The 25,104-nt window shown below is 48.9% G+C and overlaps 9 protein-coding genes across 9 annotated transcripts; 4 read left to right on the top strand and 5 right to left on the bottom strand.

Annotated features, from left to right (window-relative positions):
- Positions 1–268: 268 nt before the first annotated feature.
- On the top strand, positions 269–1,033 carry LAJ45_04913 (uncharacterized protein; the record flags this gene model as incomplete). Its single annotated transcript, XM_046114489.1, has 2 exons — positions 269–487; positions 557–1,033. 2 exons carry the CDS (start codon positions 269–271, stop codon positions 1,031–1,033), a joined length of 696 nt encoding a protein of 231 aa, XP_045972515.1.
- A 318-nt stretch (positions 1,034–1,351) lies between these two features.
- LAJ45_04914 (uncharacterized protein) lies at positions 1,352–2,179 on the bottom strand (the record flags this gene model as incomplete). Its single annotated transcript, XM_046114490.1, has 4 exons — positions 1,352–1,714; positions 1,786–1,801; positions 1,882–1,923; positions 2,088–2,179. 4 exons carry the CDS (start codon positions 2,177–2,179, stop codon positions 1,352–1,354), a joined length of 513 nt encoding a protein of 170 aa, XP_045972516.1.
- A 353-nt stretch (positions 2,180–2,532) lies between these two features.
- LAJ45_04915 (uncharacterized protein) lies at positions 2,533–3,441 on the top strand (the record flags this gene model as incomplete). The annotated part of the gene is made up of 3 exons (XM_046114491.1): positions 2,533–2,614; positions 2,674–3,109; positions 3,192–3,441. The coding sequence occupies 3 exons, from the start codon at positions 2,533–2,535 to the stop codon at positions 3,439–3,441; spliced, it is 768 nt and encodes a 255-aa protein (XP_045972517.1).
- Positions 3,442–6,285: 2,844 nt separating this feature from the next.
- On the bottom strand, positions 6,286–7,187 carry LAJ45_04916 (uncharacterized protein; the record flags this gene model as incomplete). Its single annotated transcript, XM_046114492.1, has 8 exons — positions 6,286–6,299; positions 6,358–6,498; positions 6,572–6,607; positions 6,658–6,703; positions 6,769–6,820; positions 6,882–6,923; positions 6,990–6,997; positions 7,080–7,187. The coding sequence occupies 8 exons, from the start codon at positions 7,185–7,187 to the stop codon at positions 6,286–6,288; spliced, it is 447 nt and encodes a 148-aa protein (XP_045972518.1).
- Positions 7,188–10,210: 3,023 nt separating this feature from the next.
- LAJ45_04917 (uncharacterized protein) lies at positions 10,211–14,062 on the bottom strand (the record flags this gene model as incomplete). Its single annotated transcript, XM_046114493.1, has 10 exons — positions 10,211–10,302; positions 10,375–10,660; positions 10,726–11,127; positions 11,217–12,506; positions 12,572–12,592; positions 12,881–12,922; positions 13,021–13,027; positions 13,117–13,177; positions 13,481–13,580; positions 14,060–14,062. The coding sequence occupies 10 exons, from the start codon at positions 14,060–14,062 to the stop codon at positions 10,211–10,213; spliced, it is 2,304 nt and encodes a 767-aa protein (XP_045972519.1).
- Positions 14,063–14,221: 159 nt separating this feature from the next.
- LAJ45_04918 (uncharacterized protein) lies at positions 14,222–14,915 on the top strand (the record flags this gene model as incomplete). Its single annotated transcript, XM_046114494.1, has 5 exons — positions 14,222–14,275; positions 14,335–14,381; positions 14,524–14,531; positions 14,625–14,836; positions 14,907–14,915. The coding sequence occupies 5 exons, from the start codon at positions 14,222–14,224 to the stop codon at positions 14,913–14,915; spliced, it is 330 nt and encodes a 109-aa protein (XP_045972520.1).
- A 642-nt stretch (positions 14,916–15,557) lies between these two features.
- LAJ45_04919 (uncharacterized protein) lies at positions 15,558–16,381 on the top strand (the record flags this gene model as incomplete). Its single annotated transcript, XM_046114495.1, has 4 exons — positions 15,558–15,631; positions 16,026–16,075; positions 16,147–16,227; positions 16,290–16,381. The coding sequence occupies 4 exons, from the start codon at positions 15,558–15,560 to the stop codon at positions 16,379–16,381; spliced, it is 297 nt and encodes a 98-aa protein (XP_045972521.1).
- A 1,907-nt stretch (positions 16,382–18,288) lies between these two features.
- LAJ45_04920 (uncharacterized protein) lies at positions 18,289–22,414 on the bottom strand (the record flags this gene model as incomplete). Its single annotated transcript, XM_046114496.1, has 7 exons — positions 18,289–18,453; positions 18,655–18,872; positions 19,044–19,608; positions 19,688–20,058; positions 20,128–20,325; positions 20,464–20,719; positions 20,795–22,414. 7 exons carry the CDS (start codon positions 22,412–22,414, stop codon positions 18,289–18,291), a joined length of 3,393 nt encoding a protein of 1,130 aa, XP_045972522.1.
- A 15-nt stretch (positions 22,415–22,429) lies between these two features.
- Positions 22,430–22,698, bottom strand: LAJ45_04921 (uncharacterized protein; the record flags this gene model as incomplete). Its single annotated transcript, XM_046114497.1, has 2 exons — positions 22,430–22,432; positions 22,498–22,698. The coding sequence occupies 2 exons, from the start codon at positions 22,696–22,698 to the stop codon at positions 22,430–22,432; spliced, it is 204 nt and encodes a 67-aa protein (XP_045972523.1).
- Positions 22,699–25,104: the final 2,406 nt, after the last annotated feature.

Consider the following 25,104-nt stretch of genomic DNA (forward strand, 5'->3'; position numbering starts at 1 on the left):
TCAGCAATTGTGTGTTTCTACAGTATTACAGTAATTACAGCAGCAGCAAATATATATACAGCAGATTAGATCATAGAACTAGATCTATCATAGAGCTTTTACCCATATCCGGTTCTTCAGCCTTTTTACACTGCCTCACGTACGCTCGACTTTAAGTCTTTACAAGTTACATATATACGCACCGAAATATCACTCATAGGCCGAGAACATTGAGGATACCATTACCACCTACAAGCCTACCTTTCTACCTTTCTACACTCAAAAAACCATGTCTTCAATACCCACGCCCTCCCACCTGTCCACGCTCCCCCCCGAGCTCCTCACCAGCGTCCTCTCGCACCTCTTCACAAAAGACCTCGTGCACGCCTCCAGCGTCAACCACGCCATCCACGACTGCGCCGACTACCTCCTGCGCCAGCGCATCCGGCACATCCCCGAGCTCGACGGGCACGCCATGGTAATCGAATGCTCGCCGCCCAGCAACCGCGTAAGCCCTCCTCCTTCTCTCCCCTCCCCCAAAACCCGACATAGTAAACTAACATCTCACTTTCTCCAGTTCACGGCGCCCTACCACCCCTGCAAACACACCAGCACGCACCCCAGCACCGCAACCCTCACCGCCAACACGCCCACGCCCTCGCTGCCGCTCCCCGCAGAGACAAGCCCCAGCAGCGTCTTCTCGCACTTTACGCCGCACCCGCAGACGCGCACCGACGTTGTGCTCGAGGCCGGCGAGTTCTTCACGCAGCTGTGCGCGAGCAGCTTTCTCGCCAAGAGCGTTGGCGTCGTTGCGAGCGTGCGGCCCGTGTTTAGCGAGACGTTCTTTAGAGTGAGGAGGTCGTGGCTGCTGGAGGGAGTCAAGTGTGCGGAGGGCAGGATGGTGTGGTTGGATGAGAGGGGGAATCTGGGGTTGCGGTTGAAGGTGGAGGGGGAAGCGGCGGGAGAGGAGGAGGAGGCGCAGTTTGGCGTGGTGGTGGAGGAGGTGGTGGTGCGGAGTGGGTATTTGGTGGAGGTTGTCGAGGGGGTGTTGTAGTGGCCGGCTGTGACGGGTGAGAGGTTGTGATTGGGGGAGTAATAGAACTAGAGGTTGTTAGTTTTTCTTTTGTGATATTTTCTTTTGTAGACTATTTCTTGTTAGCTTGTGTTTTCTCTCTTTTGGGTTGCGGTTTCTTTTCCTTTGTCTGGAGCAGGGTTTTGGGGTTATATTTGGGGATCAAACGAATAGTATATACAGCCGGTACGAAGAATACCTAGAGTAATGATATATTTTACACGAAACCCTCCGTCCTTCTAGTAGTTAGCACTCCTCCTCTAATTCCTTCCCATACCATCCCTCTTCCTCTACTCCCCCCTACTTCTTCAACGCCCTCTGCACCGCACCCGCCACATCCCCCTGCACCACTGGTCTACCCTCAAGCTGGGCCATGACCGCCTTCATAACCTCCCCTATCTTTCCCACGCCGCCCTCCAGCACCTTCTTGACGACGCCCTCAATCTCGTCCAGGCCGACCCTCTCCACCTGCGCGGCATAGCCCTTCAAGACCTCAATCTGGCCGGCCTCCTTGGATGCCAGGTCGTCGCGGCCGGCGCTCTGGAACTCGGACAGGCTGCTGAGCGACTTGTCGAGCGTCTTGGTGATGATGGAGAGGAGGTGGATGTCGGTTGTGGGTGGCGTGGGCATTTTGGAGGCGTTGGAGATCTCGGCGATGAGTGACTGGGGGGGGGGGTGGTTAGTGTGTGTGTGGGAAGGGGGGGGGGGAGGGCAGTTGGGAGGGGGAGAGGTACGCGGCAGACGTTGAGCCTAGAGGGGGGGGGGTATGTTAGCGGGTGCGGAAGAGGGGGCGGGGGAAGTGGCGGCGGGGGAAGTGGCGGGGGACGCACTTGTTTGTGTCCTTTGCGCGCATGGCGTCCTTCATGTCGGATCTGTATGTGCGGGAGGTATCGTATCATATCAGTCCGTCTATTCCAATTCCAATTCAAATCTCGTCTTGTACTCCAGCTGTCTCATGTATATGCCCTTCTCCGCCGCCCTCAATTGCAATTGCAATCGCAATCGTAGATATCCGTAGACAGATCAGAGCACAAACCTAATCTTCGCCAACAACGGCGGCGACGACGTCGCCGTCGAGTAGAGCCTTGCCGCCGGGGCTCTGCGGAACAATAGCGATCGTGCAAGCATCTCTCTGTGTCTGTGTCGGAGAGTTGAGAGTTCCAAGATCTGGTGTGCTTCGAGATTAATCGGGTGGTTGCGGGTGTGAGAAAAAAATCACCCCACTGCAGCAGCAGCGGAGGAGGAGGGTTAGGGTTTCTATGCGGTTTGGCAGGGGTTCGGCTGGCGACGTCAGCCGCGTCCCGATGCGGTGGCTGCCGGTGTGTGTCAGAGAGAGAGAGGACTGCGACTGCGACTCTGCTGCAACTCTACAACTGCTGCTCTTCTTCTGATCGCGATATCAAACAAACATCACTTCGCCTCACCTCCACCGCTAGCACAGACAATCACACACAGACACAGATAGATAGCTAGACTGCACAATGGCCTCCTCAGCACACATGAACCCCTACGACAACTACGAGTCCACCCGCATCTCCGCCGACATCATCGACCCCGACGACCGTACCTCCCCCTCCCCTCCTCTCTCTCCCCATTCAAACCATCCTACTAACCCCCTCCAGTGGACATCAACGACCTCGACGACCCCCTCGACAACCCCACCACCCCGCTCAACCCCTCCGCCCTCACCTCCGCCATCCCCGGCGAGGACCGCCGCGCGCCCACAAACACCCTCGACGAGTCCGTGTGGGACACGCTCTCGCGCGACATCCTCGCCGTGTGGGCCAAGATGAAGGCCGTGCTCTACCCCAAGTTCACGTTCAGGCGCTGGCCCGACGCCAACGACGTCCTCGAGTCCGGCGGCAGCAGTGGCAGCGGGAGGGTGCTGGGCGAGTGGGATCTGTGGGGCCCGCTGGTGTTTTGCCTGGCGCTCAGCACGCTGCTGAGTGTGGCGGCGGGCGCGGAGCAGAAGACGCAGGTGTTCGCGGGCGTGTTTGCGATGGTGTGGGTGGGTGAGGCGGTGGTGACGGCGCAGATTAAGTTGCTGGGGGGGAATATGTGAGTTTGTCCTTTTCTTCTACTAGCGGTTGGCGTACAGACAACAGACAGCAGAATACTAATATGGGGAGGGGGGGGGTAGTTCGTTCTTCTCCTCCGTCTCGATAATCGGGTACACGCTCTTCCCCGTCGTCATCTGCGCGCTGCTGTCGGCGCTACACGTGCCGTCGGTGGTGCGCGTGCCCGTGTATGCCGCGTGCTTCCTGTGGTCGCTCGCGGCGGGCGTGAGCATTCTCGGCGGCAGCGGCGTCGTGAGGAATCGTGTGGGGCTGGCGGTGTTTCCGTTGGGCGTGTTTTACGGCGGGTTGGTGTGCTTGTGCTTGGTTAGCTAGTGGGGAGTTATGGAGTTTGGAGGGGGGGGTGGGTAGAGGGGGGTGTGGGATGGGGTGAGGGGAGGGGGTGTTTTTCTTTTTGTGCTTGTTTCTTTGCTGTTTTTGTGGGTTTTACTTTTACTGGTGGAGGAGGAGGAGGTCAAGGGGCTTGCTTGCTTTGTGGGCGCTGGTACTATTGGGAATATATATATATATGCTAAGGCGCTACTTCTCCGCCCGCCCCTCTGTTCTGATGGCTTTGCCCGCGCTGTAGATTTGAGCAATTTCTATTGAATTCGGAAATTGAGAATTGAGAATGGGCTGGTAACTAATGACTTGACACCATTGTAAATACCCAGCTTTAAGGTTGCAATAGCCGTAACTCTGGAGAATTGAATTGTGTACATGTAGTTTCATATTATCTGGCTATCCTTGGATTGGTTTGGTGTTGTGGTGGAGAAGTTGGGATTGGGTTGGTTGGGGTTGGGGCCGAGGTGGAGTGGACTAGCGTGGTGCGAGTACGAGTGACAAGTTGTGATTCGACTCACTCACTTACTCGCTTTAGCTCTTTCTACTCTTCTCGACTGTTGATCACGCTTTCTATCACCAACCCACCACCTTAATCCACTCAGCTTCTATCTCCAACGTACGCCTCCCATTCCATCACCATAATCCCTCACTGCCCTCATGTTTATACACTCCACGACCAGCCGGCTATCCGTTTCTATTTACTACACGTTTCGTCGCCGCTCCTGTTCGCTGCTACATACCCCAAGCACATGCACCGCCTTCGCCCCCCCCCCCCCCTCCCACCCCAGTACACACTTCTGCTCACCCCACCCCACACTATCTACTCCCGCTCCATCCAGCGAAGCTACTACCCGCCCTCATCGGGTCTTGTGTTCCAATATAGAGAATGTATCAAGAACTTGGTACGCTTGTGGGTCGCCCTGGAAGGTTAAATTGAAGATGACTGGGGCCCCGGGGGGAGGGGGGGGGGCGTAGGTAGGTTGCGATGTCCTGGGAGGGGAGGGGGTGTTCATTTTACGCTGGTTCTATGTACCACGAGGTGACTAGTATGGAATGGATTGAGAATGGACTGAAGCCGATACTTCCCGGTTGCGTATAGCAATACCTACCTAATAGTTAATGGGGTGTTTTTATATAAAGGGCCGGGTTTGACTTTTAGATTTGCAATAATCCATGCTGCCTTAGCGAGTGAAAATGGGTTGTCGAGTGATATTTCATGATCCCCGGCTTTCTACTTCGCTCTAGTAAATGAACGCGGGTGTTCGACGTGAGGTTGGGGTTAGAATAGTTGGGGTTACTTCTTGGTGGTGCATCATATATTCAAGGGGCGCGGACTGTCCCAAACTTCAGCGTGCCACGGTATGTAGTTCTTTAGGGCACGGCTTCGACCTACGGATACATAGTTTTCTAGCTGTGCAAACTACACAAGCTCACAACCTGTAAACCACCTATACTATGGCATGCCAGGCATGCTAAAATCAGTTACCCTTAATTATGAGAAAGTATGGGACATTCTTGCTTTGTTGAAAGTGTAAGCTTGCCTAATTCTTGGCGAGAATATGTTAGTACCGAGTGACAGACTATGACCCTTAGCGCATTCATTACCCAACTTCCTACATACATAGTACTTCTTGATAATAAACACGCGCGGTTCCAACTACATATCATCTTGACATGCAACGTATCAAACAAGAAGTAGACACCTTCGCTATAGTATGTATGGTGCTCACGGTATATGGTATAACAAAGCACGTAATATAAACAAATAAAGCACATTAAATAGTTAAAGGAGTTCTAATTAAAGACCTCTGTATCTTCAATAGACTTTCTTGCCTTCATCGATTACTTGTAGTCCATGAAAGCACCATAAACCCATATGCTCCATACCATTGTGTAGGCATCGTCGAATAGCGTATCCTGATAGCGGGGCGGCCAGAATAATCTCATCTTGGCATGTTCTTATTGCTTAAGTAATAAAGGTCTCTGATCCCCACCTCTTTAAAACTCTATATTGCTACTTCTGAGCTATTCGCCTGGTCTAGATTACCCCTCAGAAGCACGCTTCATCTCTCCTAAGTCCAATGGTCTCCTGGCCCCACTTTTCTTTTCTTTTTTTGGACCTGGGAACCATGGCGCTAGATCTACCTCCAGTCTCCCCGCCTCCATTTCTGGGGCGGGGTCGACGGGACGAAGTACGGTTGGGATTACCTATAGTGGGTTAGGGTTTCTTCCCCCCCTTCCCTCCCTTTTGTGCATTTCGTCATGCAAGCACCCCACCGAATACCCTTGTGACGCAGTGGTTAGCGTGTCGTTCTTATACCAAGTATTCCAACTTGTATGCAATGCGAAAGCCGTCAGTTCGACCCTGACCTGGGGTATCAATTTTTTATTGACGTAGCCTCCTCCGGTGGGCTGTGAGCGGGCGACCAGTCGGTCAATCATGTCTAGCAAGGAAATTGTGGTCGAGTGATATGTCATGACCCATGACTCTGTCTGTCAGCGCATCCCCTAATTTCATACTTTATTCTACTAATAGATAGGTATAGTTTAGGTACAAGTATATGAACATCTTGATAGTTGTGCTTCCTCCCTGCTTGCCATGCGAGTCTTTAATAGGTAAATATTGGCTTTTATGGTCGTGGGTTAAGGCGAGAACTTATGAAGTAACACTTGTTTTATGGTAAAACCATGGTACCGGCATATCCATGGCCACTCGCTCATAGCGACTTTCTCTCATGTTTCTATAGAGACCAAGTTCCAGGTAGTATATCCAATGAATCCGACCTCCTTTTATGGTTTGTAGTGGGTACTGGTGTAGCATAGAACGGATACCCTTCATAACCAATGGACTAGATGAAAACCCTCAAAATTGCATCAGGACAGATAGCTGTAATTTCGGCTACTTACTAGTATTCTGTCTGTAGATCTGTGACCGTGGAACAAAGGTAACGTAAGGGATGTGTAGTGTTTCTGATCCAAGGGGCTGATATTCGTGTGGAAAAGCCTGCAGTGTTGGTGGATATAAAGACCATAGGGCACTCAACATCTCTTGGAGTTAAAATAGACTCAGCCAATACCCATTAAAGAACGAACAAACTATCAGTCAATAATTAATTCTTACTGGAGAACCGGAAAAAAAAAAGTAATCCGAGTGATACTTCGTGAGTCGATATTATCCAATAAGATAGCGATAATTTGCGAAAGGACTCCGATACTGCATCTGTACAACGGGAATGGCCTGTACTAGGCGTAACTAACAAAAACGTTACCAAGCACGATCGTAAACGGGACGGTGAGTGGAAACATCATAGGGGTTACCTCAAGTTTAAGTATTACTGGAAAGTTGGAACACGGGCAGTTGCTACGAAGCCTATTTGCCAGTTAGTGGACTAAAAAGTCTTTAAATCATACAAAAGAGATTAAAGACACGCCCGTTGTAAATGTCTCCTGGGACAAGCCGTTGTTGTCGCGATCTGGTCGTTCACACGGCTCACTGCGCTGCTGTTAACACATGTACATAGACGTGTTTGCTGAGCTACATGTAGTTCTTTTGAATCGGCCGTTTCCTCAGTTTTCTACTCGAATGTCTTAAATAAAACGACGTTGCAAGTTTTTATGCGAATACTTACGGAACGCCACACCTGAGTAAGGATGGGTCCTAGGACAGATCGACAGCTGTACACTTCGGATTCGAGTCCAAGGCAGTATTCTTGTATGAGGGTATTATATAGCGTCATACTAATAATGCATGGAGCAGAGTAAAACGTGGTTTTCTCCGAGAGATCTCGAGCGGGCTGTGTGCCCGATTGCTGACTGTCGCGGTGGAAAGGCCATATATGTATTAGAGAAAATTTTATCGTGGGTGGGAGGCAAAAGCCAGATATGGTAAAAGAGTCACTAGCACGCGATTTGTGTTTGGGGTCGGGTGTAACGTCCCGACTAAACGAGTGATACGCCGTGACTGCAACGGCTTAGTACCGCCCCTGCAGTCTCAACTCTACCCTGAAAATGTTTCAGTATTTTGGGCCAGCGAATTTAAAGTTTATTAGTCGTGCGCCGTTTTAGTCGGGTGCTTAAGACTGTTGTTTCCTCCTTCCCTACGATTCACGAACGCTTATATAATCCGTCTATAGGTCACTTTGGAGTTCTGAATCGTTGTCACCTCCTTGTCATGATCCCTGCTTGTCCAAGCTGATAATAATACTCTTTTTACAAGGTTTTACAATGACACTGTGGTGGAGTGGTTAACACGTTCGCCTGCTATTCTTAGGGAAGTGTAAGCGGATGCCTTCGGGCGCGCGAGTTCGAATCTCGTCGGTGTCGTCATATCTTTTTCCTTTCCAGTTACTTACTGGACCCTACAGGGTAATTGCAGGGTCCTCATTCCCGCGTCTTTTAATGTCTCTCATGTCCTCTTTTAGAATCCGTTGAATTTATCTAGCCCACCACTATCCAATCACATGACCAAATACCATCCAGCATCACCAGTAACTCTCCCGTTCGCGGCGCGATTTGATACACCCTCCTCTGCTCCAATCTACCGTGCTGTCCCCCTCTTCCCCCTGTTATTGCGGACCGCACACAGAACCCAACATGGCAGGTTCAATCCCAACTCGTGGGGTCTCGTGGTTCCTTCACAGTGACCGACGGATGGGACCGGTCAAGGATTCATAAATACAGGGAACCAATAGAAGTCTGAAAGCCCTCCCCCATCCCTCCTCCCATCGTGAATTGCCCACTCCATACCACCACGGATGCTAGCTATCTTTTCCGCCGTGTTTCACACTCCCTTTTTCGGGTCCCAGAGAATTTCTTTTACTTTTTTTTTTCTCTTTCAAACTGGAGAGTAGTGTATCCACCCCCTTGATCGCCGAGTGATGTTTAGTGATCGGTTGGAGGATGGTGGTGGTGGTGGGTTGGTCATCTGTGCGAACTGGGCGGTTCAATGGCGGAATATGACATAGCTGGGGGAGTTACCTAAGGGGACGTCGCATGACCGAGTGCTCGCTAAGACGCGAGCGAGCACACAGACTGTCTGTGGTGCGATATGTATGATGGGATGGTGCTGGGCACAACGCACAGACAGTGCGTATGTGGGTACTCTACATTTTTTTTTGTTGCTTGATCGCAATCTTAGCCGCCGCCAGAATTAATTTCTTTTTTATCATTTTTCACAAAATGTACCCTTTTCGATCCTCCCTTATCGATGTGCGGTGGTGGCTGCGGGCCGGCCGCGGACAAGAAAAAATGTCTTAATTGGCGGAGGAAAAAACCTGGTTTGGGGAATTCTTCGTTGTGGAGGTCTGGGTGTGGGGGAAGAGGATTTGGATTGGAAAGGTTGGGGGTGGGGAGAATACACGCGCTGTCACATGTCGTCTCATATGGACTTTTTATAATTTTGGGACGATCAAGAATCACAATAGTGGGTTTGTGGGATTCTAGTGGATAAGGAGAGGAGATGGTAGATGTAGGTTTTTATTAATTTGGGAGGAGCTACGGGGAGGGCGGCGGCATGGGGCCAGTGGGGGGAGATGGGCAAGATACGGAGAGATGTTTTGATAGTCGTAAGGCTACCAGGTGATCATCACTGGGTGCTGATTTCTGATTGATCGTTGATCAATTGTGCATAATGCTGATCAAACGTGCGCAACCTCACGGTGAGTGAGGTGAGTGATTGAGTGATTGAGCACCATAACCATAATTATGCTCAACCCGTGGCGCCAAACTCACAGAAAGAGCCTTACCACCTAGGTACATGTACTGGCACCATGATGCTGTAGCGGGTGAATACTACCATCCAGGGCCCGGATTTGGCAGCCGAGTGATACTCTGTGACTGCACATGTAGTTCCCCCTAAGCCGTTATTTTCACCCGTTAGCAAAAACCGTGACTATCAGTGCCAATGGATTGAAGTGTTGATATCATTTCAAGCCTGCAAACCCCACGAACCCCCTTCCAATACCAATACCCACCGCCAACCGGACCCCCCGAAAGCCAAAAATAACAAAGAATCACATAAAAACAGCCAGCCAGCCAAAAGGGTTTGAAGGAATATAAGAACCAGCAAATTACCAACGGCGGTCCAAAAACCAAGGCGCGCGGACCCTTTCAAGAAACGGAGAACGGAGAACGGAGAACTCAAGTGAGAAAAAAAATATTGAGATAAGAGCAAAGAGGATATTTCATACGACGAACCAGATACCAAAAATGAAAAAGAATAAAGAAAAAAAGGGCCAATAAACTACAATTGAAGAATTTCCAGGATTAAAAATAAGAAAAAAAAATCGGAAAAGCGTTTAAGAAGGAGCGGTGCATAGGAAAAACACTGAGATAAAAAAAAGGTCAATAGAAAATAATCCGCTCGCTTCAACAACTCGGTCCAACAAAACAAAAGGAGCTTCCCAAATCGGCAAAAAAGCCCCAAAGGTATAATATCCTCATCTGATCTCGCATCTCCTCCACCACCGCAACTAGCCATAAAATCCAGCCAAAAAAACAGGGGGAAATAAATGATGATAGAAAAAATAACATTACAAAGGAAAAAAATAAGTAATGAGTAGTTAAATATGTTGCGTTACGCCCGGCCAAAAAAAGAATTGTCTATACGGTCTCCCAAAAATTTCTCCCGAAAATTCGATATTTCCTTATTTTTTAAAGGTGACTTTTCGCTAGACAGCGACACTTTTTCTGGTGTCAATTGATGACCTAGCAGTCGTGAATCTTTCGCCGAATTCACTGTCCCTGGTCCCCACTCGCCCATTCATCGTAGGACGGGGTAATGGATCCATTGTGTTGTATTCGTTTCTATTCGGCTCTGGGGGAGCGCCCAATTTTCGCCATTGCCCATTGATCCTTGCGTACCGGCAGTACTAAGCTGAGAGGTCGGTACAGTAGTGGGAGATACCGGACTCTCTAATTCCGTACCTGCACTTGCTCTAGGACCTGTTCCAGCACCAAAAGCGGCCCCATGAATACTTGGCCATGGAAACGGTTCGTCTCCAGAAGCCCCGGATTCACTTGGCCCTGGGGAAGCGGTTATGACCTGAAGATCTTCATATGATGAATTAAATTGCGTATTGATCCTGTGAGGTTCGGGATGAGCATGGTCTCCAATGCTGCCTTCTGAATGATCCCTTCCATGGCCAGATTCGGATGGTCGATATAGATGGGTAAATGTTTCACTAGAATGATTGTCTGGCTCTGAAGATGTCTAAGTTGATTTTCACTATGGTAAGCCATCACGACGAATAAAGATTACGGGGAAGTGAGTCTTACCCTTCCATTGAGCAAAAGCCCAGCCACCCCGCTGTTGTATCCGCTTTCACCTGCTTGACCGCCGTGTCTCCCATTGAGAGATACTTCAACAATTCCATTGGCATCAGGCTCCCCAATGACATACCCGTGCCCATTCCCAGTACCAGCACCCTCAATTACAGCATTATCTTCGTCGCGATGTCCATCACCAAGACGGGGTACGTAACCATCATTATGCTTTGGGAAAAGTGCGATGATATCCTTTGCAGACATGCGGCCTTGGGGCCGTTCACATAAGCAGGCATCAACAATATTCTTAAAGTACTCTGGCACATCTGGTGGTGCTGTGTCCATACTCAGAGGTCTTTGCATCGCTTCGGGCTCATCATGTATGTGTGCAATTCCCCACAACACCATTCCAAGCTGAAATATATCAGATTTAACGCCAATATACATTCCAATTCTCTGCAGACCGTCAATCATCGCTGTCACCTCTGGGGCTCCCATCCTACGGGGCAACCTCGGCGGTTGATGTCGATAATCTTCGCATCGTCGTTTTCGTCTATCACGATGTTGGATAGGGTAAAGTCGCCTTGGACATACCCCGCTTCATGGACCTCGGAAAGCCCCGAAACAATTTGTTTTGCCCATTTCTCCCGTAGCCTCCATGGGAGATGTTTTTCGTGGTAAATAATGTCAATGAGAGCCCCCTTTGGCGCAAAGCTGATAAGGAGCCCTTTGACCTTTTGCCGCCTCTCATCCACAATGCAACCTCCAAACCGGATGACATTTTGAGAGCCTTTCAATGCGTAAAGAGCGTTGATTTCGTACAGGAATTCGTCGACGGTATCAGGGCCAGGGATTTCTTTCTTAATATAAACTTTGTCTTTAATCTTGACCTTATAAACGAACCCGGAAAGATGGGATTCGAATTCCAGATCCGACTCCTTATACTTCGGGCATCTTAGATGCGCAATGGCGACTACTGGGGGGTACGGGATGATTTCCTGTATATCTTCGGTAACGTGGACATGGAGTCGCCCGCCGCTAGTTTTCAATTTGAGATTTGTGATGGTCTCATAGAACTGTATGGATGGCAATGATTCCTTGATAGCTTCGTATATCTTCGCACTTTTGTCGCGCTGATATCGCATATCCGCCAACTCTCGCTCCAACGTCCCCTCCGGAGCATCACGGTAGTCGCACGAAACCGTCAGCCTGCGGCGCAGGTTCGGCGTCTCGGCATAAGTGACGAAGAATTTTTCTCGGTCAGATTGATCGCGGAAATGCATGCTGAGATTCAGGATCCACCGCCAGTCTATTTCCTTATCGATCTCTTCTTGCCGAATCAACTCGCTACTGGTTTTCTCCTCTTCATGGGGTGGCTCGCTATCGCCCGCAGCAGTAAGAAGCCCATTATGGATTGCTGATACTGGAGATGTTGCGGTTGTTGCTGGGGCTGGTGTGGTGTACGTTGGCTCGCTTTCCGCTTCCTCCTCTATGACCGTATCAGATGGCTGTGACGACGATGATGACGTTGTCTCGTTACCATCAGAATTTTCCTCCGTTGAGGTCTTGGGTCGGGAGGGTACATGCTGGTGATTTTCGGGCGGGTGCCTCTGGCCGCTGGGCGTAGTCCTCCTGGGCTCGTTCGGTGGTACTTGAAATTCTCTGCGTTCCACCTGCTGCTGCGAGCGCCTCCCCGGTAATAAATTACTACCCCCACCCCGCCTACCAAGGACGTGTTGATGGCCATCTTTGAATGCTAAAACCCATTTTTTGAATCGCGTGAAGGGGTCGGCCTTTGGAGCGCCGGCCGGTACGTTAGGATGAGCAGATGCCATACCCATGCAGAGGGTCATCTAACCGTAATTGGGGGAAATTTTGTCTGGACCAAACATCCAACCCCAATTGCCCACCTTAAGATTCTCTTTCTCTCTCTCTCTCTCTCAGTTGCTTATTACGTCCCCTAGATGTTATTTCTTGGTAGCCTTTGTGTTGCTGTTTAGTTATGGAGTTCGTGCGAGGAGGATTGGGGGATGGTTTGCGGGCGTTCAGGTGTGATTGGGATATGATGTGGAACTGTTGGGTGGATATGTGGATGAAGGGCTCAGATGAGTGTTTCCTGTATCGTCTTCGGATGAAAAAGCGATGGCGTAGGCGCGGCGCCACCAACCGGGATGTTCGTACCGGGCGCGAGGAGCAAGCGCCAGGGTGTCTAGTCTGGTCAGACTCACTGATGACGAGATGTGGGAGGAGTGAAGGCTGAAGGAGAAACGAGGGGACGAGGGTCAGAAGAATTAAGCTGCAGCTTACGAACTGACTGTAGTAGCGCCGTTAGAAGTTTGGAGCGGAAAAATAGCCCTTTCGTTTTTGGAACACCGCTGCGCACAGGGTGTGTTTAATAAGTACCCGTTAATAAAAGGTTCCCCCGCCCTCAGTTCGTGTTTTTCCGGAGAGACGAGCGGAGTGCCTGTAATCGAGAAGATTTAGTATGAGCATGTATGTATGTAGGCCTGAATGTAAAGGGACGTAAGTGTTATGCGTGCTCAACCAAGGCAGGACGGTAGCATCATCGACAGAGGCTCAGACGAGCCAATGCGGGCTTAGAGGGCTGTGAATGGACGAGGCTGTTCTTGGAAACAATATAAAAAAACTCCCGTATTTGGGTTTTTTCAGAAAAAATAAAAAAATGAACGACGGGATACGGTACTGGTTCAGACAATGAGCGAGAGAGGGAGAAGGACGGGGTGAAGGTCAACGAGATTCTCGTTACCGGACGCCGTGTTTCTTTCTTTGCTTTTCCTTTCTTTCCTCGACGGTTTTAACTCAAGCACGCTTTTTTCCAGCGTATGCAAGCTTTCCTCATCGCCTGGCTGAAGGCCCAATTATAGAGGGTTTTCACTGCAGAGTGAGCTGGCACGCTCAAAATCCTTACAAGCCGTGAACGAACTGAGCTCTCGTCCAGTAAGTCGAATAGGTAGGCAGGTAGATAGAGGTAAGGTAGAGAGAGATAGATGTAGAGCGTGGGTAAGGTAAAGTAAGGTAGCAAAAGTTAGATAGGGTATCTTCCGTTTATCGATTTCAATTATTATGTTTTTTTCTCCGGTTGTTTGAGAAGAATTGTGTGCCTTTAAGAATTGCTTTCTTTTCTTCTTCTTCTGGTACCAAGAAATGCTCCTACATAAGATCCGCCATCGTTCAGCCTGTATCCCCCCTCCTACAAAGGGAACAATTTTTTCTCCTTTCCCCTTTAATATATTATTTAGTTTTTTTTTTTTCTTTCATTTCCCGCTATGTAAATGCCTCTGCCACCTTTATTTGGTAGCGACAGAGGGTTGCAGTGCTGTCAAACCATGATATGTGTTTATGAATGTTGACAAGCCCGTTCGGGATGGGGGTAGGTACAGTATGTCTGACTGAACGAACTGAAGACAGAAGGAACCACCGGTGCGGTGGGGTGCGGCGGTGGTGTGGTTGCGTGTGGGTGCCAATTGTGGTGGTTGTGGAGGTGGTGATGTCGGTGCCAGTAGTAGTCAGAGTTACGAAACTCTCACTCACCTGGAATAGAGTGAGTGTGTTCAAAAGTGAGCAGTGTGTAGCACATACTTACTGGACTGGTACGAGTAGGTTGGGCTTCCAGAAAAGCCGAGCTTTTTTTCTCATGCAGCCGACGGGTTGAGAATAACCCATTCCCTTACTGCATGAACACATGCGTTCGGATGCAGTGCTGGCACCAATAAAAACCGTTCTGGGCTCCCCCAGCATCACCCCGCAGGCACCACAGACGCGCCCGCCGGCGTAGTTACCGGTCTGTAGGAAGAGAGGTATGATAGATAACCTTGTTGACAACCCCTCCTCCATCAGTTCGAGCTGAAGGGTAGCAATGAGTTTCTGATGGTCAATCTTTGCCCCTCTAGGTAGGTATCTCTATGGACCGTCTTTTCCACCTCATCCTCTTCTTTGGTCTGTCCATGTTTCCACAATCCCTGAAGGGGTGGGATTGATTCTGGTCCCATCGTGTGTCACCCTATTTCATCATCTATCAAACGCCAAACGAGGGGGATCGGCCGGCCAACCACCAACGGATAAGATTGTTTTAACATACGGGGACGGGATGGAAGGTGGGAAGGTAAGAAAGTGCTGTAGTGGGAAAAAATTGTGATAGATGTTGACGTGTTCCTGGCTGGCCGTCGATGTAGAGTAGATAAAAAAAAAAGATTGTGGGAAATCCCATATGTGTACGGGTAACACTACAGTCCTGTATGTACCAGTTACAAGGATAAACAAAAAGGAAGATGTTCCTGATGTGTGTGATGTGATGTGATGTGATGTTAGATTTACCTTGTTAGGGATAGCCTACTTTTGATAGGCGAGTTAGAAAAACGCACTTGGGTCTAGCGGCAGTAAAGTCTGAGGGGCAGCTAGACATTGAGGCTCAACTAATTCTTAGCAGAGCGGGGATCAGGTGCGCTCGCGTGTTTTACTTCCCCGAGCTAGTTAACCCTTATGTGCTAACTCTGTGGGAAAAAGGAAAAAAAAAAGAGTTGACCTGTCTTGTCTTGTGTCCCCTCGCACAGCAGTAGTCTGTTCGCTGCTACTACTACTGCTCGTATGTATGGGTAGTAGGTACTAAGGGCAATTAAGGTAAATAATCATCATAATAGACGGGAAAAATAAAATAAAAACTAGATGCTTCTGCTGGCATCGAGGCACAGCCAAAAAGCAACGTCAACAGGATGTCAATCAACAACACAGCGGACAACGAAACAATCGAGATTTAAACAGACATAAAACGGCCCACCATAAGGCGGAGTCCAGGGGAAGAAGGAGAGAGAGAAAAAAAAGCATCAATGTCTCGGTTGTCAGTGCCGCCGCCCCGAAAGCCATTTCTCCTCTGCTCCAGCTCTATCATCTTCTACGGTAGGTATATGAGGATGCTCTACTCTAGCTAGATAGCTTCCATCATGCTCTTCCGCAATTGCCAAGAAATGTACTAAGGGTAGTCGATATAAAATCCCGGAACTAGAGAAGAGGTGCAGCATCACACTAAGGCAGGTGGGTGTAGCTGTAGCTAGAGCAGTAGCAAGCGCTCGGAGAGAATGCAGCTGCAAGCAAGAGTACCCTACAGAGTAAGACCAACAAGCAGGTCTCGGAACAAATCCACAACGTGGGGAGGTGAGAGGAGACGAGAGGAGGAACATCAGCATCATCACCACCATCATCCCCCAAACACCTTACTCTAGCTAGTAGCTACATACCTAGAGCTCGACATCCACACATACACCCCCACCCCACCTCCCCGGTATCTATTTTGCTAGTTCACCACACCTTTTTGATCTTACGACGAGTCTCGTTTTCTACTTACCAGGTACGCACATGCCATAATCGCCGTCCTGCCCAATTGACGGTGTTTCCTGTTACCCATTACCATATATAAAGCACACACTTGCCAACGAACATGTGCCATCCAAACACTTGACACATCCATCGTAGGATGTAGGCCGGTAGGCCATCACTTAGGTACATACACACATCTATCTAGAGTAGGCCATGATACTGATCAAATCTACAACATGTGCCAGTCGTAACAATCAGCCCACCAAGCCAGCCAGTGACCGTTCCAACCCAACCTATCGGTCTCTCGGTACATAGTAAGAAAGTACTACCGTCGTAAAAAGTACTAAACCTTTGAGACACGAGGGTTGAACAATCTGTCCATAAAAGTATAGTGGGTACATGTAGTAGTATATGTAGTACCTACTCTGCCTAGAGTACATGTACTTATTAATATATGGTCCTGGACAGGGTCCACAGGGTAGTACTACATGTAGCTTGCACCTATAGCGGCGCCGTACTTAAGCCTGTCCACGCGACATGTATCTTACCACTACAATACAGTGCATCGGTACTTTGCAGATCCAAGCGAAGAGATCGTGGGGTGATCGTGGGGCGTATGGTAGGCTGGGAGGTAGAGTATATATGGAGGTACTTTACCTTCCTGGACGTCATAAACTTTAGGGAATCAGATCAGAACGGTTACATAGGGTACATTATGTGTGCATACACACTTCTTGTGTGATGTATGTACATGTAGGTAGCCTCAGTCACTCAGAGACTAAGCGTCCTCTCTCCCAGTTACAGTTACATATTCCGTCTCGACTTGCACAGTAGGTACACATATGTGGGACAGGTTTGATATTCCGGGAGTACCCTACAATAAACGAGATCGTATATCTAGGTACAAGCCAAACGAGTAGACTGTACATACATTGAAGTAACACACCAGGCCATCCCTGCCTGCCACTCAAACTCAACTGCAACCACTGTACAGTCGCTCACCTACTGACGGCGGATCCTGTCTGATGGTTCTGTTTGTAGTAATTTGCCCTTGGCGTCCAAAACCTAACTCTTTTATTGGCCTCAAATCCCTGACCGCCATCAGACAGGATCCGCCTTCACCCCATGAGTGAGTGTACTCTAGACTCATCATAGATAAAACGTCCCTGATGATCCACCACCCCAAGCCCTTCCCTTCCCTCGATCCCCACAACGATATTATAGTTTAATTTTTATTTTATGGAGACGCCCGCTTACCTACCTACCTACTTACCTCCTGCCTATCTGCTGGGACTCAAAAATACACGGGATGGATCGCCCAACCAACGAACGTGGTCTTTATCAGCTGGCCTCCCCTCCCCTCCCTCCTCCGTCGTCATCAGCACCACAACTATCACGATGAATGATGTGCTGTCCGTCTCAGATAAGTATGCTGCATCCGAATTCGATGGCACAACACCAGACGAAAGTCGAACAGCAGTGAAGGGCATACAACAGCTTAGTCGGTTTTGATACTGCATCCCGTTGTGGGAGTGGATGACGATGCTGATGACGATGTCTCTCGTGGTGTGCCGGGAAGATATACTACTTCCCTATATACATACATCTTACATGATTTATGTACTGCCTTAGACATACAGTCGCTCACCTACTAACGGCGGATCCTGTCTGATGGTTCTGTTTGCAGTAATTTGCCCTTGGCGTCCAAAACCTAACTCTTTTATTGGCCTCAAATCCCTGACCGCCATTAGACAGGATCCACCTTCACCCCGTGAGTGAGTGTACAATGCAGAACGAGAGGAGGAAACTCAGTGTAAGGCATGGGAGAGAGAGAGAGAGAGAAATAAAGGAAGATAAGACATAATATGTGACAAGGACTTAAGGTTAGCGCTACTTAGATGCAAGGCCTGCTCGAAGAGAGATGCTAGATGATGATGATGAGTGCGAAGAGCAGAGATGTTCAATGGCCCCTAGAAGGGACAGGGCAGGACAGATAACTACTGACAAAAAATACCCCCCAACCAGCAACCGAAACAAAAAGGAAAACGTCTAGAATGGTCTCCCCAAATACATCAAGTATAGAACAAAGAAAAGAAATAAAAGGTGCAAAAAAACCCATGGGTGAGAAGAAATTTATACATCTAACCCGATAAAACCCAAAAACCTCATTAGTACAAAAAAAAAGAATCTCACGGGCCTATCATATAAATATTCGTTGATGTTTCGGGTAGCTAACCAAAAAATTCAATCATCGTCTTCATCTCTATCCTTCTTGGATTTCCCCTCCTCTTCCTTCAGCTGTTCTGCCCACAGCCCTGCAGCTCTGCTCTTATCAAGATCACTGAACACCAGATCGTAGACATCCTGATACCAGCTGGCCGGGCGCCCTTCGAGGCCTTCTTTGATATTCTATTATAAAAAGACCCAGTCAGCAAGGCGTCCAGTAGTAAAAATAAGCTCTTGATCCGCCGCCGTTTCAGCCTCATGGCAGGAACAACACTCGGCTGCGCGTGAAATAACGCGGGGTTCGAAAGTGCTAGGCAACCCTCCCCGGAAAAACTAAAAACAAAAAACGGAAAAAAACAAAGACAACCTAGGAAGGCTACATACCTCCGGGAGCTCGAGCCAGTCGCTCATGTTGTCAGCCGGGAAGATGATCCTCTTTGCCCCGGATCTACGCGCAGCAACAGCCTTCTCGCGAAGTCCGCCTATCCTCAAGACCTTACCCGTGACTGTAAGTTCGCCAGTCATCGCAATTGTAGGATCAATTTTGTGATCGAGAGCCAATGACAACAACGACGTCGCCATCGTGATACCGGCCGATGGTCCTAGTTAACCGCACCAATGGGAAATTAGTTCTCGGGTAATTGACCAACAAGCGAAAATACATGTTATGTGCGGAAGCATCACGTGCAGGAACAAGGGTAGGCGGTGTAGAAAGGATGCGGGCACGATCAGAAAAGTGAGGGTGAACTGGACATGAGTGGACTGCTGCTTACCATCTTTCTGCACAGCACCTTCAGGACAATGCAAATGGATTTTAGCCTTCTCAAAGAAACGGTTTGAGGGGAAGCCCTTTGCCATCAAGCTCTTGGCAAACGAATAGGCAATTGAGGTCGACTCCTTCATCACATTCTTTAAATTACCAGTGCGCTCCATTCCAGGGCGTGAATTGGGTGTCAAGGCCTGCTCCAGTATCGACTCGACGTAGAGCGCAGCCCCACCCATCTGCGTCCACGCAAGACCCATAACCACTCCCGGAGGTGTAATGTCATACAGCCTGTCCGAGGTAAACACTGGGGGACCAACGTAGTCCTTCAGATTCTCTCTGGTTATGCTGACGTGGACGGACTCCGGAACCTGGAGAGCCACTCGTGGTGTCTCGGTTGTCTCGGACTCGTCGATAGTGATCGGCTTCTCATCCTTACCGACGGCTTCCTCCCGTTTCTCGGATTCCTTGAGTGCTGCTTTTCCTTCCTCAGTTATTGCCTTTTCCTCGGGCAAGGCTGACTCGCCCAGATCTTGAACGATCTTCAGGGCGGATTTCCTAAAAACCTTTTCGATCTGATTTTTTCAGCGAAGATAAAGTAAGCATTAAGATCTCACTGGCTGGGCGATCTGCCATTTCTATTTGGTTGCCTACCTGTTTCTTGAGGTTGCGGACCCCACTCTCTCGGCAATATGATTTGATCAATTCTTCAATGGCATCCTTCTGCAACACCACGTCGACATCTTTCAATCCACTCATCGACTTTGCTTGTGGCGCTAGGTACTTATCCGCGATAGCCATCTTCTCATCAGCGACGTATCCAGAGAGTTCGATCATTTCCATACGATCCAACAATGGGCGAGGAATTGTGTCTGTCATGTTCGCTGTGCAGACAAACAGCACCTTGGAGAGATCGACGGGCACATCCAAGTAATGGTCCAAGAACGAAGAATTCTGTTCCGGGTCAAGGAGCTCCAGCAAAGCAGATGCAGGATCGCCTTGGTGGCCTCGCCCGATCTTGTCGACTGCGTTCATACACTCAGTAAAGGATATTCACCAATCGATAGCGAGGTGGGGGTGGGTGATTGGCCTACTCTCGTCGATGAGAACCAAAGGGTTCTCCGTCTGGCATTTTTTCAAAGCTTGGATGATACGTCCCGGTAAAGCACCGACATATGTCCTCCTGTGCCCCTTAATCTCCGCGACATCTGTCAAACCACCAACACTGAATCTATAAAACTGCCGATTCAGGGCTCTAGCAATTGACTTCCCAATCGAAGTCTTACCAACACCTGTAGGTTAAATGATCAGCTTCCGTGCCACCCTGGATTGGAACCGATTCGTGGAGCTCAATTCCTTGAAACGGAAAGCAAAACGCCGTTCGTCCCAAGGAGTGTCAGGGTTAAACAAAAAATACTTTGCTAACATACCTGGAGGTCCAACAAAGCAAATGATCTTCCCCTCCACGCTGCCTCTTAGTTTCCCCACAGCAATGAATTCCAAGATTCTATCTTTCACATCCTTGAGTCCGTGGTGATCGTCGTCTAAGACCCTCATGGCATGTCTGATGTCATAATTCTCCGTTGAACGCTGTCCCCAGGGTATCTGTGTGAGCCAATCCAAGTAGTTCCGGGTAACATTGAACTCCGAAGCTGCAGATTCAAGATGTGACAGTTTATTTAGTTCCTGTACCAAGATCAGTAATTAAGCCTTACACATGGATAAGAGATCCCGGGATTGAGGAAAAGAAAAGAGACAAACCTCATCGAAAACTTTCTTGACGGCTTCCGGCATAGCCAACTTGTCGGCCTTCTCCTTAAACCTCTCTACCAGTTTATCTTTCCCATCACTCTCAATTCCAAGCTCCCTCTTGATTCCCTTCATCTGCTCCATAAGCCAATACTCCCTTTGCCTCTTCTGGATCTTGGCCTCGACATCCTTTGAGATCTTGCTCTGAAGCTGAGCATTCATGAGCTCCTTCTTCAGTACTACCAGTGCTTTCTGCAACCTCTCCTCAACTGGAAGTGTCTCTAAAACCTCTTGGAGCTCCTTGAACTCACCTGCGGACACGGCAGCTGCAAAGTCGGCAAGCTTGGCTGGCTCATCAATGACGTTACCGGCGGATTGCGACATTGAGAAAGTTGAGATCTGATCGCGGAAGAGGGGGTTCAGGTTGGCGATTTCCTTGAACACGTTGACGATCTCTGATGTGACTGCACGAATGACGGGTGACTTTTTGTCGTAGCTTTGCTCGACAAGGTTCTCGACATCCACAATACTTACTTTGTACTTTTTCAGGAAAGCAGTGGCATAGGGGTTATGGGTGGCGTTGGGCGAAGGTGCTGGTTTCTTCTCTACTGCCTCCTCCTCGAAGCTGGCAACAACATCGCCCTTGTTTTCCGGCTCTGGGATCTCCTCGATCTCCTCAATTGCTGCTTCAGAGACGTCACCTTTACCATCGGCAGTTTCGCCGGTTTCGCGCGGAAGCAAGTTGGAGATCCTAATACGACGATGGGGGTAAAGCACGGTTGTCAGACTCCCCTCCTCGCCGTGGACTGGGAAAGCGCTCGTGATTTGTGCAAAAACACCGACATCGTGGACCTCATCCAAGCTGTCAATTACATCCCGATCGGCATTCTCATCCTTAAACAGGAACGCTCCGATATACGGCTGTCCTCGCTTCATCATTTCCTGAATAGCTGTCGCAACCGTTGGATTTCGGATCGTGACAGCTTTGTAGAATCCTGGGAATAATGGACGTCCGGCAATTGGCAGAGCCATCACTTGGGGGTAGATATCCGGCACAGTAGGTTTCTGCAATGCGCGGTCAGAAGTACCTCTCTTCCTGCCACCGCCCATTCCTCCGTTTGAACCTCCCTCGCCACCAGCACCCCCGGCGGCCCCTCTGCCACCTTTTAGGACCTCTCCCGGACTTGGAGCGCCTTCTCCGGATCGCTCCTTCCCAGAGTCCACCTTCACGCCGCCCTTCTCTTTCTCCCCCTCTTCTTTCCGCTTCACTTCTTGCTCGACCTCTTCCTCGACAGCATCTTGCTTCGGCTTCTCTTGTTGCTTCTCCTTCACCTCTTCTTCTTCATCCTTTGGTGGCGGCCTTTCCTTGCCCAACAGCGCAGAGTTAGAGAACCCCCGTATCACAGCGGCTTCACCGTAGCTCTGCCATAGTTTCCTGGTGGATGGGGAGGCGGCGAGAGAAAGTCCTGATGAGGTGTTCAGTCTCCGAGCTTCAAATAACGCGAATGATGCATTCCGTTTTGTAGCCGATGAGGCGACCGTGTAGTATCTTCCAGTGGGGATTGTATTGTTGATTCTTAATAGCCTGCCCTGGAGTGCGGCCCGCCACGCTATGCTTCGTCTGTAAGCCATGCAAAATAGTAAATGCTACTGTAGATAGAAAATGAAATCGATTAGAAACCTCCCACCGAGGAATAGCAATAGATAAGACTCACAGTGCAATCAATTAAACAGAACAGGAAAGAAAAGATACGCCTCCTATAGCAACTGTCGAATGTAGTACAGAGAGGGCAAGTTAGGTGTTGATGTGATGGAGAAAAGGGAAGGAAAGAAGAAAAATTGATCGACTTGTTGAGCCACCCAGTTGCGAGGACGCTGACTTCATTCCTGCATCTCGATATTCCACCCCATACCATGTGCGGCGGGTTCCTTGGCGGGTACCTGAGGCGTACAACCCAGCACGGGGTTTTGTCACCCCGCCATTTGTCAGTCATAGAACCCCGCCGAACTCTTGCATCCTCGCCTCTCTTTTTCGCCTTTTCGCTTCCGGGAACGCTTGGGGTTGCCTCTACCGAGGATGCTCCGAACCTCGCTTATCTAACCCCGATAACCCAACACCCAGAACACCGCATACATGCGCATACGACATACTGCACGTGCAGCTATTCGCTCACTGGATCTCACTCTGTGGGGTTTAAACGAATGCTTTACCACCAGTCTGCACACACTGGGGGTATTTAAGAGTGATATGATGATACTCCCTCCAACTGGAACCTGGGCCGGGGACCCATAAGCAATGAGCTTCCAAACAAAAGCTCCCCGATAAACTGATCAACCAACCAATAATCTGGGATTGGGATTGGGATTGGGATTGTGGTAAACGGGACTATGGTTCCAGACATCATGAAACAAAGATCTGGACGTCTCAAAAGTCTTAAAACTCAAAGTGACTGTCCAATCTGGATCCACGTCCAGATTTTCATACCCTGCTGTCTATACTGGTGGAGTATTCTTGGGAAAGCGTGCCCCACTTAGACCTACATATAGGTACTTACCGACCTCAAAAGATATATGATCTTCAACCCAATGAATCATTACTCAGGATCCCATGGACCCAGAATATCACATCACACCAATGATAAAGAACCAATAGCTGAGGCGACTTAAGTTACCACCCCGAAAAGCCGAGTGATATTTCAAGACGCAATAGTTTTGCTATTTTAGAAGCCATCCAGGGCCGGGATCAAACTTTACCCTTCGCGAAGATACTGCTCTCTACCCGAGAACTTCCCCCTTCCCAACCCGTGGGTTACAAATCGGGTACTCGGTATCCCGACCTGTCCAGTAGGCCAGTATCAATACAAACTTTCTCGGCATTCCGACCAAGTTAGACAATCTAACTAAATGTATGTTATGTATAATTGCAATTCACAGCGCGAAATCATTTTTGCGGATATCTCGACTACAAATTATACCATCAAGGGCGGGTTCATGAAACAAACTCCATCTTAGGGAGAAGCCACGGCTACAACGGTGCAACAAAACCTAAACTAGTTCTACGGCATTCAATTACACAGCCTGGGCGTTAGCTAGCCTCGAGTCGGTAGAGAAGCTTCTTGGTGAAGCTGGGAGCTTTTATAACTCATCAAAAGGCTTAATAAAGTCTCGAGCAGGCCGTCATCTGATAGCCTTTTAGGGCTGTTTGTGGGTCAAGCCAACCAGACCAAACGATGCCATGAATAGAATTTTATAGCATGTTCTAAACCATATAACCCGATATCTAGGCCCCCTCACTCAGAAACTGCCTCTCAAGCTTTTTCTAGTATGCCAGAAAAAGACAGGATACAGACATTACCACAGAATTATCGATTGATACAGTTTATTTGCATCAATTGTAGAGCACAGCCGGCCACCTCTGTGCAAATATGATTCTGGTGACTGAACTCAGCCACCTCTTACTCCAATGGGCTGTACCTATGGGATGTTTCATCGGAAGTTTGACGATATACGGTAGCTTCACTGGCGGACTAAGCTATTCTAAAAGTAGGCTGATATCAGTATAACTCTAAGGGCTACTGAGACAAGTTATAAGATATCGACACTGTTCAGTCTAACTATATGGCAACTCTATAACGCGGGGAGGGTTCGACTAGGGGCTAGATAGTATTTATACCTGCGTTGGGGGACTTTAGACATTTTATTTCATGTGCTGATATCTCTGTCTATCGAGCGGAGGGTTCAAGACGATTGATAGGCTTTAAAGCGGAGAGTATCAACCCCGCTGTCAGCGCTAAAACAAGACTACTTGAGATTCTCACCTGACGAGATCTCAAGGTTGTTGATTTCATCCACGCCTGGTAATATCGTGAGGGCCTATTTTGCGATGAATTCGACTGGGACCATTGGATGGATAATCAAAGTCGCTCCTTCATTGAGAGATGAGGTCCTATAGTTAAGCTAATACTGCTCAAAAATATTTATGGACGTCTACGAAACCACTCAACCGACCAAGTCGGTGGTTTTTGAGTGTCTTTCATTTCCTAAAACAGCTAGATAATTGACAGAGGACACTTTAGCTCTTCCACAGGCCGTCGAAAAGATGGTTATATAAAGAGAAGTGAGATGTATCTATAAAGCCAAGCTTGATCCAGGCAGTCGAAAGAATGGTTGCACGTGCGCGACCTAACGCCTTCTGTCATGGGCAATTAATACCATAATAATCATTTCCATCTTGGATCAAGCAGTCATTAAAGCTACATAACTAGCGCTGCATCTTGTCCCACCAATGGCTCTCTCCACCTGCTATATTGACCACATGAGGC

This window comes from Morchella importuna (genome assembly GCF_003444635.1).
Source record: "Morchella importuna strain M04M26 chromosome Unknown Morimp01GS012, whole genome shotgun sequence".
NCBI lineage: Eukaryota > Fungi > Ascomycota > Pezizomycetes > Pezizales > Morchellaceae > Morchella > Morchella importuna.